Here is a 14,760-nt window from a genome sequence, read left to right as displayed (position 1 = left end):
AAAGCAGCATGCATTCATTCAGTGGGCAGACACTGCTCTAGGCTCGGGGGATCCATCAAGCCTGGCATTCTGGCTCAACAAGTTAATAATAAATGACAAAACAGATACAAAATATAAGTTGCCAGATAAATACAAATTCTAGAAAGACAGGTACCGTAAAGAAGACGGAGGAAGCAGGCAAGATGGTGGAGGGGCTGGTTTGGAGTGGGTGAGTGAGGAAGGCCTTACTGGGAAGAGCCGCCTGGGCAGAGAGGCAAGTGACGCGAGGCATAGAGCCACGTCCCCGTGTGTCCCGAGCAGTGGCAGCAGTAAACGAAAGACTCTAAGGGAGGAGGAGCTTGGCAGGTTTCAGGACCCTCAGAGGAGCAGAGGGGAGAGTAGAGTAGAGGAGGGGCAAATGGTAGGAAATCAAGCTGGAGATGTGGGCCCTGATTCTGAGGGTGAGGGGGAGTGACTGGAAGTTCGAGTCTTCGCTGGAGTCAGTTCCTTGCCTTCCAGTGTCATTATTTTGAAGAGCAATACTAATTCATACTGATGGCTTAGGGCCCACGTTACTTAGCTAGTGTTCGGGGGGTTGGGAAGAGGCTGGGGGCACATCCTTGAATCTTTGTGGAATATCAGGCAGGAAGATCCGAGAAGCCTGTGGTAGTGCTGCCTGGGTGATGCGTTAAGGTACCATGGGCAGATCAGGACAGGAGGGGTGCTAATTTGTTAATTGTTCCTTAGTAGCATTTGAATCTTTATCATGTGTGTGTATTTTTTACGAAGTCTGTTTATCAGTCTACCATCTGTGTGTGTGTAAGATGTGATTTTCACAGAAGCAGTGTAGCTGTTGTGTGGATGAAAACACAAAGCGACTTTAAACCGTCTCCTCCTCTGAGATCATTTGATAAATGCTGAGAGGCTGCTTGGCATTTGGATTTCTCTGAAATCCAAGCACTGATAGTTAAGTGCTTCGAAAAGTGAAATGTGCTTCTGTTTTCATAGATAACACTTCATTTTTCTATTTTAAATTACATCTTTTGCTCCTTTCCCCAGGCGACAGAAACAGACACCAAAATCAGCGTGTGCATGCGGGCCTACCATCTACTTGTGAAAAAACTGGGCTTTAATCCAAATGACATCATCTTTGACCCAAACATCCTCACCATTGGTACTGGGATGGAAGAGCACAACTTGTATGCTGTTAATTTTATCCGTGCAACAAAAATCATTAAAGTAAGTGTGGAAATTTATGTCATGGCTCCAGCGAATGGTTTGAGCTAACGTATCTTTATTGGCTGGGAATGTTGACAGTTTACTCTTAGGTAGTAAATTGGTTTTCTGAAAATTAGGGCCCCTTATTATTTTTCTTTGATATGATGTCTTACACTGTGAAGTAGAACATACATACTGGAGAAAATATATAAAAAATATAGGTTATAATAAATAATTATGAAGCACATAATAGCTTTCACTTGGGTCATGAAGCAGAACATGCCTAACGCCCCTGTGACTCTCCTTTTCAGATTACACCCTCAATTCTGAATTTTGTGATGCAGCCATCATCCTGTTTAATGATACCACTTTGTTGCTTTTCTTTATCATTTTATCGCTTATGTACAGTCTGAATTATCTCTGGATTTTGTATTTGCAAGTTCACCTACTTGCCAGAATTTATTTTCGACCCCAAAAATCAATACTCTTGGTGCTTTTGCACTCATTTGCAGATGTAGCCACGTACGGAGAGGTGAACAATTCAAGTGGCCCAACCCACGTGTTCCCAGATGAGGTCGACAAACTCTGCTGCTTGTTTCGACTCTCGTTCTGTAAACAAGTGTCCAGAGCGTGGTCTGTGTAGTGCCATGTTTTTCACAGTTTTGACGTTCTTCTTGGTAATTTATTTCTCTGTCTGAACTGCCCCAAGGATAGTGCTAAAGTGCTTTCTAATGTTCCTGATTGCAGGAAGGCCGTGAGGAGCTTTACGCAGACAGTGCTTGCTTAGATACGCTTTGTTTACACGTGAGTCATTGAGAGCCAGTTGGCCACGAGCTCAGCGTTAGTGAGTCAGTGATACTCGCTAAACAAGATGTCTTTACACAGAAACACGCATAAAACAAGTTTCTATATTGATGAGTAGATGGAAATTACGTGACCAGGGATTCACGGAAGTATAACGCTACTTTCCCCCTGAGGAGCAGTGGTTCTCAGTATCCCTGGATTCATTGTTTACGGTGACTTTATACAATGTAACTACCGCAAATACTGAGAATCGGCTGTAGAAACAGTGCGGTTTAGTTAGGCTGTTTTGACTCACCCAAACTTATTTAAAAAATTCATCTATGTTGTTGCGCTTGGACTTTATTCATTTTTATGAACATAACAGCATTTCATCGTGTAACTGTTCCACGATGAACTGTTCTACTGTTGATAGGCATTGGGTTTGTTTCCAGCTTTCGGACAGCATGAGCAGTGCTGCGGTGATCATTGTTGTAGGTGTGACTTGGGTGCACAGGCGTGAGTTTCTTTATAGTGTATGCCCCAGAAGTGGATGGTCGGGTCACACAGTAGGTACGGCAGGCTGTCTCCCTGAACGCTGGAGCTGCCGGGTACTTTAGCTGACAGGAAGTAAGAGTTCCTGTTGTCCCACATGTGTGCTAATGCTGGACATCGTCCTAGGGTGTGCTGGGAACCTGTTTCATTCTGTCCGGTTAGAACTAGTCACGTTTATGGTGAATTAGGGAGTTGGTTCATTTAGGCTACGGAAGCCTTTGAGTGAATGTCTGTCTGTCTCTGTGTCGTTCTTTCTCTGTTATCTACGGCACACTCATCAGGTACCATGGCCTCATCAGACCCACTGTAGAGATCTGCAGAGATAAGCAGACTTTTTTATTCCCTCAGGGAGATCCGAGTCTAGTAGGAAAAACTACTAGACTAGTGCTTTCGTGATGCCACAATATGGCAAGTTTTGGTCTCTGGCTACAAGAAGCTCCGGATTATGTCGAACTTCATGTTTTTTACTTTACACTCTTACATCTAAAGCTTGAGGGATGGGATTGCTGCTTTTGGCCAAATAGGGAAATCTTTTCACATTTTTAAATTTTTGCTAGGAAACCCTACCTGGAGCCCGAGTAAGTGGAGGTCTTTCCAACTTGTCCTTCTCCTTCCGAGGAATGGAAGCCATTCGAGAAGCAATGCATGGAGTTTTCCTTTACCACGCAATCAAGGTACGCAGAACACCTGTTTGCCCTCTGAGAGCAGCTGTGACCTAGGGCCGGGGTTTGCACACTTTGGCCCACCGACTAACTCTGGCCTGCTGCCAGTCTCTGTGAATTACGTCTTATTCGTGCTTTAAATGCTGTCCGTCGTGGCTTTTCTGGGATAGTCGCAGAGCTGAGTAGCAGTGACAGAGACTGTAGCCTAAAATATTTTCTACAGATGTTTGCTGACCTCTGATATAGAGTATCCCTGGAAATCCTCATTTTTTTCTTTTTCCTGCCCTTAGTTTGGTATGGACATGGGGATAGTGAATGCCGGAAACCTCCCTGTATATGACGATATCCACAAGGAGCTTCTCCAGCTCTGTGAAGATCTCATCTGGAATAAAGACCCTGAGGCCACTGAGAAGCTCCTGCGCTATGCTCAGGTAGAGAGAAGAGTGTCCTGACTAGGGCTTTTCCCGCCTCCGAACTCTCCACCCACTTGCAGTTATTCGACCTCCGCTGTAGAGTGGGAGTGGGCGTCTCGTCCTGTCTCTGGGTCACTGAACATTTCTGCAGAGAGTCGCAGAGCAGGGGTTGCAGTTGAGGCCGAGGGAGCAGAAGCAGAGCACACCCAGCCTGCTTCAGGATTCTGAAATAGGTTTCTTTAAATTTATGTTGAGTTGTAAAATTAATTTTGTCCCATGCCGAGGTAGCACATATTAATTCTAGAAAATTTGCAAAATATAGATAAGCAAAAGAAGAAAATAAAAATCACTCAGAATCCTACCATCCAAAGTTAGCACTGTGGAGATTTTGTTATGACCTTCCAGTCATGGTTTCGGTTTGTCTTGAGAATGATTGTGTCCTTACAGATGTGCACACACACACACACACACACACACTCACTCACATACGTTTTTACAAAAACAGTCCTCTATTCTAGGTGCTTTTTGGCAACCTGTTTGTTTAGCAGTATACTGGGGACATCTTCCCATTTTATGAGATATTTTTCTGCCTCATAATTTAAATGAGCTATTTTGGATTTTCTAGTGTGGCTGTGTTATTACCTGGTGCCCACTGCAGTGTGTTTACATTTGTTTGTGTCGGGATCCGGTCCATCCGTGGCAAGGTTCCGCAGTTCGAGGCTTGGGGTCTGTGCACATTTGATATACAGACATGAGAATATGATCATTAATCCAAAACTCGGTTCCTTGTCTCCCCCTTACCACGTGCCGGGCCGTTGTAGGTACATTAAGTATCTGTCATGGGTGCTGCTTCCCAGAATTCTGTTTCAGGAGAGATGAGATCTTTACCTCAAAAAAACTTGTAAATTTATTTCAGAAAGCAATGGCAAGGTATTTTTTTCACAAGCACGTGGGGAAAGCGGTAGAACGCTTTCATGGATGTTGTCCCCTTTGTTACTGTTTTCCGTGTCAAAATCTGAATATAACTCTGGCTCAGATGTTCACTTGTCCTCTTCCATTGCAGAGGGAGTATTAGAGTTTCTGGAAGAAGGCTGGGACGGGTTAGAATTAGTGCATCCGTGATTTATCAGCTTGATGGGTGACAAGATTTCAATTTCTGCAATTGCCGTAGGCTCAGCGAGGCTGATGGAGATAGACTGTGCTGTGGAGCACAGAACCCTCCTCCCAGTTCCTTAAAAACATTCCTGGTTTCTCTTGTGGGCCCAAGACGGAATGTCTCAGGTCCTGATTATTGCAAATATAGTCACGTTCTGTTCCTTGGCTCAGTGCCTAAGAAACAGTCTCTGGGTGTTTTTTTCCCCTCTTTCCAGGGCTGTTTTTGCTCATCTCGACAAAGTACTTAGCCTCTGAGTGTGGCACAGTACCCTGTGTTCTTCTTCGCCTGTCTTCCACTTAGTGAAATAATTTCACTTTCTTTCCACTGAGTGAAAGAACCCTCAGACAGGGTTCTGTTGAAGGACAGAAGGGTGTCACAGCTTCTAAAAGCACAGAGTGACACTAGAGAGTTCTTAACCCACGCCATCCACGTGCTGTGTCTCTGTGCTCCGCCGTCTCCTGTAGGAGAGATCAGTCTCCTCCGTTGGAAGACTGTCCTCAAGGTGTTGTTGACTTTGTATTTTATGTCCGTCATTCTTTTGGGTCTGTTCACTGTTAGCATTTGTTGACAAGTTTTTCTTTTTTTTTTATAAAATTTTTTTTAAAAAGATTTTATTTATTTATTAGAGATAGAGACAGCCAGCGAGAGAGGGAACACAAGCAGGGGGAGTGGGAGAGGAAGAAGCAGGCTCATAGCGGAGGAGCCTGATGTGGGGCTCGATCCCATAACGCTGGGATCACACCCTGAGCTGAAGGCAGACGCTTAAGGACTGCGCCACCCAGGCGCCCCTGCTTACAAGTTTTTCTTTCTGCATGTTGTGCTGAGCTGTCAAGAGGTTTTGCCCCTGGGGCACAAGCCGAACCAAGGGAAACCTTACAGCAGTAGCAAGAGCTGAACGGTCTATCGTCTAAGAAATCTCCTCCCTTTTAATGTAGCCACACAACTTATTACAAGCCATTGACCCCTCTGTCAAGTAGACTGTCTACGTTCAAGGTGACTTCTGTTACCATTAAGGGAATTAATAACCAAAGCAGGTATACTTAATAAGTCCCAGGAGTTGCCCGCTCTCTAGCATTTTCTCAGGATATACCGAGTGCAAACGGAGCATAAAAAGCAGTGAAATTAAGGGACAAATAAGGGGTGAGGATTTTTTTTTCTTTGTAAGAGAATGATTGTCTCTTTTTGTTACTAAATGATGAAGTCTGCACCCAAGTTTCCTGTGTGACGTATTATTGAAAAGATGGAGGGGTCCCTGATGGCCCAGTTGGTTAAGTGTCTGCCTTGAGCTCAGGGCATGATCTCAGGATCCTGGGATCAAGTCCCACATCGGGCTCCCTGCTCAGCGGGAAGTCTGCTTCTCCCTCTGCTGCTCCCCCTGCTTGTGCTCTCTCTCTCAAATAAATAAATAAAATCTTTAAAAAAAAAAAAAGGAAAGGTGGAAAGAGCCTTTTCTCTTTCTCTAAGCTCTTCAATCCCACTTTGGTGGAGTTAATGGTGTATTGAAAAATAATTATTTAAATTTGGCACAGGCTGACCTGTAGTAAGTAAATTAATTTTGGTAATAAAAACTTCTAGGTGTTGTGGTACTGTATGATTTCCATGGAGTTTCTTTTGCTTGCTTTCTTTCTTTCTTTCTCTCTCTCTCTCTCTTTCTCTCTTTTTTTCTCCCCTCCCCTCCCCTCCCCTCCCCTCCCCTCTCCTCTCCTCTTCTCTCCATGGAGTTTCTTTATTAAGTGGTACCTTAATAGAGGTCATGGCCCCTTGGGCCTGGAAGGATCTCTGCTCTGAATACAGTGGCTCCTGAATGACCTTGGGTTGTGAGAATATTTTTGATACTTTTCTGGGAAAAAAGTTATTGGATCCTTGGTCTGACCTTCATTTCCCTCATTGCCACTGGAGGTCATGTTCTTTTTGTCTTCATCTCGAGCAGTTTACTCCCCTCGATGCCCGCCCAGCTTTTCTGCTTGTCAGAACAAAGCACAGATGCCCGCGGGGACGCTCTGACGCGGCAGCTGCTCTAGAGCGGTAGCGACAGAGACGAGGACCCAGGTGGACGCGGCGGTTGATGGGTCGGTTTGCTCGGTGGCCTCGTGCTTGATGAGCCTCCACGATGCGGCCTGCGTGTGGTCCCACCTGTGCGGATTTTGTACTTAAATCGTGGAGAGCATTCTCGTGAATAACTGGCTGGAAACCAAGCCGGGCTCCGCACGCCATGTTGTAGACCTGAAGTAGCTGCTTTCCGATGTGCCGTTTGTCTTAAGTATTGATGTTCTGAAGCTCGGTCGTCGGGCCGGGTAGTTTCCATTCATTGCAGCCCCCGACACTTGGCCTTCCCGGGACCCTCGGTAGCCACTGTTCACCGTCCCATAGGTCCTGATGGCTGCCCGCCCTGGAGGCGCTGCACACTGTGGCATCTTCCTGGGAACGCACCAGCTCCTTTCTCCGAGAGCGTGTGGAACCCTGTCCTGTTTTCACTCCTCACACTCCATCCCACTGGCAGGAATCGCCTGATGCCGTGGCTAGTGGGGCAGATGGTGCATCACACGTACCTAGTGAGAGGAATGTGAGCTTCAGGAGGACTTTTCTTTTTTCTTTTCTCTTCTCTTCTCCTCTTCTCTCCTCTCTCCTCTCTCCTCCCTCCTCCCTTTTCCTTCCCCTCCCCTCCCCTCTTTTTGGTTTTCTTTCTGCAGTGCCACACAGCTCTAGTTCGGTTTTTTCCTTCTTCATGGCTGAACAGTATGACCTTGTATGTGTCTGCACCACATTTTCTGTATCTGTTCACGCACCCAGCACATTCAGGGTGCTCCCGTGCCCGGCTACTGGCAATAATGCTGCCAATCGTTCTTTTAAAGTCTCCCTCTTCATTTTCTTTGTCTGGGGAGGAAGCCCTTGTGCCATCAGCCTTGCCGCTAGCACCCCCGCCCTGCAGTTCTGCGGGCTCTCCCCGGGTCCTCCCTTCCTTCTCTTCTAACACATCGTCCTTTACATCCTTTGTAACGTCGTTATGCTTGTCCGTCTTTCCTTCCTGTCAGCACCACGGTGGTCCAGGTTGTGACTGTGGGCTGATACGGTCCCCTCCCCTTTCTGGGTGTTCTTAAAATGCTGCTTGGCTCTTCTAGCTTCAGAAGTTTGGATTTGGTCCTGCTCTTCCCCCAATCCCAAAATGCCTGGAAGGTTGAATCCAAACTCGATAGCATGGATTTCTGGTGCTCTGTGGCTTGGCCTCTACTACCCCGCATAAATGTGGCGCCAGAAAATCTGGTTTTGTTGGGCATGAAGTCACTCAGCTAATATTTACTGAACTTTTGTTCTGTGCTATGCACTTGACCGAGCATAGAGGATCTAACCAATAAGAGAGATGGGCCCCTCCAGGGCCGACAGTCCAGCGAGGTTTACGAAAATGCCAGAGGCAGCTGTAACCCAGCGGGGTTGGTGCTGAAATAGGGCGAGTGCAGGGCACTGTGAGAATGCGCAGGAGGGCCGCGGAACCCAAAGGTAGAGGTAGGTGGTTGGGCAGGCTTCCCAGGAGGTGCAGGTCAGGGGAGACTTGAAAGCTACGTGGACTTAGCCAGGTGGGGCTCTGGTGTCGGAGTGCAGGGCTGCCGGTCCCTGCCAGGGCGGGTGCATTTGCATCTAGCCAGGGACCAGCACGGGGGTAGGTGCTGAGTAAGCGTGTGTCACATGAATGAATGTGGAGGCCCAGAGGTGACAGGGATGACAGAGAGTGTGAGGAACTGACATGTTTGGGATAGCTGAGTGTGCTGGGCATGGCAGAAGATGAAGCGATCAGAGAAAGCCAGGTCGGGGCGTCGCATGGCATGGAGACAGCCTTGGAAGGGAGTCCTTGGCACAGAAAGCTCATCTGTCCTGGGAGGAATAGGGCACTTACAATGACTTCTGTCACGTGGGGATGGTTTGATGAGATTTGCAGTTTGGGAAGGTCCGTCTGGTTACAGTGTAGAAGATACACTGCAGACCGGGGAGGGGATTCTGGGCTGCACCAGCCAGGGGCTGAGACCGTGAAAGTGTGGAAACGGGGCAGGGAGAAGTTTAGCGGACGTGCAGCCATTGGGACTTGGCAAGGGACTGAATGAGAGGAATGAATGAGTATTAAAGAATGCTCCCTAGATTTTTGATTGGGGCGACTGATGCCACCAGGTGACGTGGAGGAAACAGATAAGGTCATGCAGTTCACCTGGGAGGCACGTTTTGTCCCTTTGTTGAGTCCATCCATGTCTTCGAAGTCTCTCTTCACTCTGGTTTGTGATGATGACTCGTTGCTCCAAATTCCTGGTCTAGTTTGTGTCCTGCAATAGTCTGTGTTATCTACTCATTTGGCCCTGGCAGGTGTCTTCTCTGGGGGCTTGCCCCCTGCACCTCCCTCAGGATGTGGCCAAGTCCTTGAGGGCGTTGGCCGTGTCCTACAGCTCTTAGCTGCCCACCTCCCGGATGCTGTCTGACTCAGCCCGTCTTCTCTCTGCACATATTTGTGGCTAACGATGCTTCTTGCGGAGGGTTCTGGAGGCCTGTCACATGTGGGGAAGAGCTTCTCTTACTGCCCTCGAAATCCTTCATTTGAAGTTATTACCTTGTAGGAAAGGAAGAACAGGGCCTCACTGTCCTTCTCCTACAAGGTCAAATCCTGAAAGACCTCTCCTTGTCTCTCCTTCCCGCAAATGGTTATTGAGATCTTAAATCATGTTGGGTACTCAGCGAGGTGCTGGCAGTATATGAAAAGAATAAGGTATAGTTTTTTGCTGCTATATAGTTCAATGAGGGCCTGTTGTACCCATCTGTCTGTCCTAATTTCAACTCAGACACATGGCAAAGGAGGGAAGAAAGTCATCCAGACTGATGAGTGGAGGAATGGCCCCATTGAAGAACGCCTGGAGTACGCCCTCGTGAAGGTGAGTTGTGGGGGCCCGGAGTGAGGTGAATGGGATGGCTGGAGGCGCCTCGTGCTTGCCTCATGCTGTTGCTGGAGGGGAGAGTCCCTAGACTACCCCCGAGTGAGTGTGTCCCCCATCCCCCACCCTACCTCCAGCACGGGTAGTCGTGTCTCTAAACTTTTTGGTTGTCACAATAGGGGGCGGGAGGTGTTCCTGGCATCCAGTGGCCAGGAATGCTGTGGACATTCTGTAGTGCACAGGAGGCCCCACATGACAATTGTTCAGCCCTATGTCCTTAGTGCCAAGGTTGAGAAACGCTGTCCTAGACCAGGTTGCTGTCTTTTGATCAACAGGCAAGTCCTGGCTCTTCTGTTGATAATTGGATTTTTCTTTTAAGGTTTTATTTATTTATTTGTCAGAGTGATCTGAGAGAGAGTGCTAGCACAAGTAGGGGGAGGGGCAGATGGAGAGGGAGAAGCAGACTCCCCGCTGAGCAGGGAGTCCTACACGGGGCTCGATCGCAGGACCCTGAGATCATGACCTGAGCCGAAGGCAGATGCTTCACTGACTGAGCCCCCAGGTGTCCTCATAATTGGAATTTTAGACAACATCATCTCTTGGCCTCAGTGTCTTCATTTGTGGTTTGGAGAATTTCAGAGTCCTTTTTTTGTTTTTGGCTCTCGAATTTAACTTTTAACTTCTTGAAGCTTTTGAGGTTTACATATTTGAAGTTGTGGAATCAGTCAGCCATATCCAAGGGGCCTCGAACCGGGGACATGGGAGATTAGGGCTTGATTTTTAGGGCTTGATGTTTTCGGGCTTGATCAGTGAAGACTGGAGAAGTGCGAGGAGGCTTCATGGGTGTGAACTTCACCTCAGGGTCCTGCCCATTGTCCTTCCTCCCCCTGCCCTGGAGCTTCCTAGTGAAACGAGCTGATTTCACGGGAGGTCTTTGGTCATGTATACTCTGCTAAACCACTAGGATGCAAAGTGTGTGAGCTTCCTGGTCTTCCTTCTCTCACTGGTGACTCACTGTTACTGAGCACTTACGTTGTGTCAGCCCAGCCAGCTAAGCACTCTACATAGGGTGTTTTATGTATTCCTCAAGATAACCACCTAGGCAGGTACTGTGTGACATTTTAATTTAGGAAACTGAGGCTTGATAAATTGCTTAGATTAGTGATAGGAGCCTGGATTTGAACTCACGCAGTCTGATTCCAAAACCTGTATCTTAAACATTTCCATGATTCGTTCTTTATGGCTATTTAGACTTAAGCCAATTTTTTTTTTTTTTTTTTTTTAAAGATTTTATTTATTTATTTGACAGAGATAGACAGCCAGCGAGAGAGGGAACACAAGCAGGAGGAGTGGGAGAGGAAGAAGCAGGCTCATAGCAGAGGAGCCTGATGTGGGGCTCGATCCCATAACACCAGGATCACGCCCTGAGCCGAAGGCAGACGCTTAACCGCTGTGCCACCCAGGCGCCCCAAGCCAATTTTTAATGTGATTTTTTTCCTAATTTTTTTTTTATAGGGTATCGAAAAATATATTATTGAGGACACTGAAGAAGCCAGGTTAAACCAGGAAAAGTATCCCCGGCCTCTGAATATAATCGAAGGGCCTCTGATGAACGGCATGAAAGTTGTCGGTGACCTCTTTGGAGCTGGAAAAATGTTTCTACCTCAGGTTGGCAAAAGATCGGGGGGTGGGGTGGGGGGATGTTTACATAGCCGAAAGAAAAAGACTTTGTCTTTTAATAAATAGTAAGTTCGGGCATATTTCTCAAGTTTTGATTTCGGTAAGAGCTTGTGGACATTGGAGATTGGGTCATTTCTCTAAATGTGTTCAGGAATAGTGTCTGGAAGGTCCATCTTTAGGGTGAGGTGCAGGTTAGAGGTCATCTGGAAACTCGTAGCATTCTTTTCTTTTTTAAGATTTTATTTATTTATTTGACAGAGAGACAGCCAGCGAGAGAGGGAACACAGGCAGGGGGAGTGGGAGAGGAAGAAGCAGGCTGCCAGCGGAGTAGGGAGCCCGATGCAGGGCTTGATCCCAAGACCCTGGGATCATGACCTAAGCTGACGGCAGACGCTTAACGACTAAGCCACCCAGGCGCCCCAAAACTGGTAGCATTCTGATCACAGTTTTGATCTTGTGTCCCATCTCTTACTCCCAACACCCATCTGCTCTTCCCCCAAGTTACAATAAAATCCAAGATGAATGTAAAGTTCATAGCATTAGCTTTTGGTTTGACCAGCCAGTAGTCATCTTTAAGGATGTGTGCTTTGAACAAATCGTTCCCATTTAAAATAGTGATATACATTACATTTTATGTTTCAAGAAAGTTAGAACTCTCATTTTGATTTATAGAAGCTGCTGACCATTATCAGTGACCAAACTTTTAGTTGAGCCATCAGGGTTAGGACTGCGAGGTTAGGACTGTGTTTTGTTTCTATTTTTTTATTACTCATTCTGTATTCAGTTAATTGCCCATTTCCTTTATAACATTCACCCCCTTTTTATAAAGCTTTATTGTTTTATAGTTAACATACAACGAAGTGCACATATTTAGAGGATACTGTTTGATAAGTTTTAACACATATGAGCCAGTGAAACTCTCGCCACACTCAAGATAAGGAACATTTCGTTGTCCTGTCCTCTTAATCTCCTCCAACCTGTGGCAGTTCCTCGGTCTTTGCTCTTCATGGTGTTGACCTATTTTTTTACTTTGCATTTTTAAGTTAACATTAGAGATAGAGACAGTTTTCACATGTCGTTTGAACAATGTCTTGTTATCCGTCCCACAACTTCTTCCCCTCATGTTAGTGTTTTTACTTGACCCTCGTGCAGTTAGCAGAACCTGGAAGTTAACATCGATATGATGCCGTTAAAGAAGGACCTCATTCAGATTTCACCAGTTTCTCCACTGCTGTTTTCTTCTTACTCCAGGATCCCATGTTGCTTTTTTGTCCTGCCCTTCTCAGTACAGTAATTATATAGACTGTCCCTCAGTTTGAGCTTGTCTGATGTTTGCTCGTTTTTTGGCAAGAATAAGAGCGATGTTGTGCCCTTCCTAGGGGATCGTATCAGGAGGCCCAGAATGTTGCTGTGTCTTGTTACTGGTTATAGGAACTCTGCTCACTCGGTTCATGGTGTCTGTTAGGTTTCTGCACTGTGAATTTACTTGTAGGGAGAAACTTGGAGACTGTGCACATATCCTGTTTCCCATCATACTTCTTAACCGTATGTTGAAGAATTTTGTTAAAGGCCCTATTCTTGCTTAAGCATGAGCCTTCATTATAAGTGGATTGTAATGCTCGGGATTGAGAAAAGAAGGCTGAGAGGGGGCTCATGGTAGAAAAGGATGCCTAGAACTTGGAGAAGTGATAGACGGCCTTCTAGGCTGAGAAATACTATTGTGTAGAAGTTCAGAAGACAGAAATCACAACATGTGGTTCCTAGCCTTGTTCTCCTTGTTCATTGTCTTTCCCCACAAGGAACTCGTTCCTTATCCTGTCTGCTGTCAAAAGTGGACTCTACTGTGACTGACCTGAGGTCAAAGCTTGCATTCTTGATTTATGCTAAAATGCACAAGTGGCCATTAGCAAACCATTCAGGATCAGGTAAGGATGCCTGACTCCGTGTGTTTTTCCTAGGTTATAAAGTCAGCTCGAGTCATGAAGAAGGCTGTTGGCCACCTTATTCCCTTCATGGAGAAAGAAAGAGAAGAGAACAAAATGCATGCTGGCACAGAAGAAGAAGAGGCAAGTCATTTTGTCCAGGCCACTGGACCCTGTGAGGAATTGACCTCAAAGACTTACTGGGGGGGGGGGGGGGTAGGGACCATGGGGCTTGGCTGTGCTTGTCATTGAAGATAAAATAGAGCAGTGATCTCTTTGACCCAGTATCAGAATACCCTGGGCTTTTCCTTTGAGTGTGGCTTTATTAATTTTTAATATGAATGTAGTTTTTCAGACAGAGCCCATGATTTCAAACCAAAACCAGTTTGTTCGTTCATCTGCTGAACATTTACAGAGCTCCTACTATGTGCCAGGCACAGTGCTCCATGCCGTAGCTATAGAGCTCGGATCCTGCCCTTGAGGTAATGGAGTGATGTTTGGCTTTGGAAGGTCTCTACTGATTTGTCTCTGTAGACTGGTAATGTCCTTGGCACTGTGTCTGGATCCACTTTAATTCCTGTTGGCTGTACCACCAGAGTAAATGATTAAGCTTTGACCTTGTGTAGCTCCCCGTGAAGCTCAGCCAGCTTTGGCCTGTAGGATTCTGCGTTTTGACATTGGTGTGAGTTTGTGAATGGCTCCAACAGACGTAGAATCCCACTTGCCTTGCGTGCCTTTTTCTTTTATCTTTTTCTTTTTAAAAAATGATTTATTTATTCACTCATTCGTTTGGGGAAAGGGGTGCCGTGCCCACAGTGCATACATAGCACAATGGTATTGAAGGAACAAAATATGACGCGATGCCCCTGCCCTGGGCTGTTGAGATGCTGGTTCCAGTTCCAGTGGGACGTATGCACTTGCCAGCTTCTCCCTCTGTTTCCTCGCTCTTCCCTTGCTGCTCACAATGACTGTTTGTCAGACAGCGTTTTTGGACTTAAGAATATGTTCTTCAGCTACGGGACTGTTTTGTAGTTGACCTTAACCTGTTCTTACAGATGATGGAACCCCCGGCTAAAGCTCCCTGGGCCAACCAACTAGACAGGCCTCCTTCACATAGCTCGGGCTCACGGCTTTTCTACTGGCAGAGCACGTGACGTGGGTTCTGGTTCTGTTTTTGAGGTTGTCTCGGTTGTATGAAAGTGCTTTCCATGCCAGCACCTGTCTGGCTCTGGGGAACTGGCGATCTGCTCTAGGTGAGCACAGTGGTGCTCAGCTGTGCGGCTTACTCCCCAGGACCCCTACCAGGGCACCATTGTGTTGGCTACCGTGAAGGGCGACGTGCACGACATAGGCAAGAACATAGTTGGCGTGGTCCTTGGCTGCAATAATTTCAGGTAAGTTCAGACCCACCTCTTTCAACCCCTTTCTTATTTAAAAATTAAAACATTAACAGGATGATTCTTTATTGGTCAGGAGGGGTAGGGTATG

At 46.5% G+C, this 14,760-nt stretch overlaps 1 protein-coding gene across 7 annotated transcripts in view; it reads left to right on the top strand.

The window, feature by feature from the left end:
• MTR (5-methyltetrahydrofolate-homocysteine methyltransferase) overlaps window positions 1–14,760 on the top strand; it is a 109,006-nt gene that overhangs the window by 61,758 nt on the left and 32,488 nt on the right. For all 7 annotated transcript variants that reach the window (XR_006410063.3, XM_026504033.4, XM_048218956.2 and 4 more), the window contains 7 exons: window positions 1,039–1,218; window positions 3,090–3,206; window positions 3,485–3,625; window positions 9,581–9,670; window positions 11,186–11,338; window positions 13,309–13,416; window positions 14,566–14,666. Coding sequence is in view for 6 of the 7 variants with exons in the window: in XM_026504033.4 (XP_026359818.1) it covers window positions 1,039–1,218; window positions 3,090–3,206; window positions 3,485–3,625; window positions 9,581–9,670; window positions 11,186–11,338; window positions 13,309–13,416; window positions 14,566–14,666 (890 nt within the window). In the remaining variant the exon portion in view is untranslated. The remainder of the gene's footprint in view (window positions 1–1,038; window positions 1,219–3,089; window positions 3,207–3,484; window positions 3,626–9,580; window positions 9,671–11,185; window positions 11,339–13,308; window positions 13,417–14,565; window positions 14,667–14,760) is intronic.

The sequence above is a fragment of the Ursus arctos genome, unplaced genomic scaffold (genome assembly GCF_023065955.2).
Source record: "Ursus arctos isolate Adak ecotype North America unplaced genomic scaffold, UrsArc2.0 scaffold_7, whole genome shotgun sequence".
In the NCBI taxonomy this organism is placed as follows: Eukaryota; Metazoa; Chordata; class Mammalia; order Carnivora; family Ursidae; genus Ursus; species Ursus arctos.
This window is presented reverse-complemented; position numbering and strand designations above follow the sequence as displayed.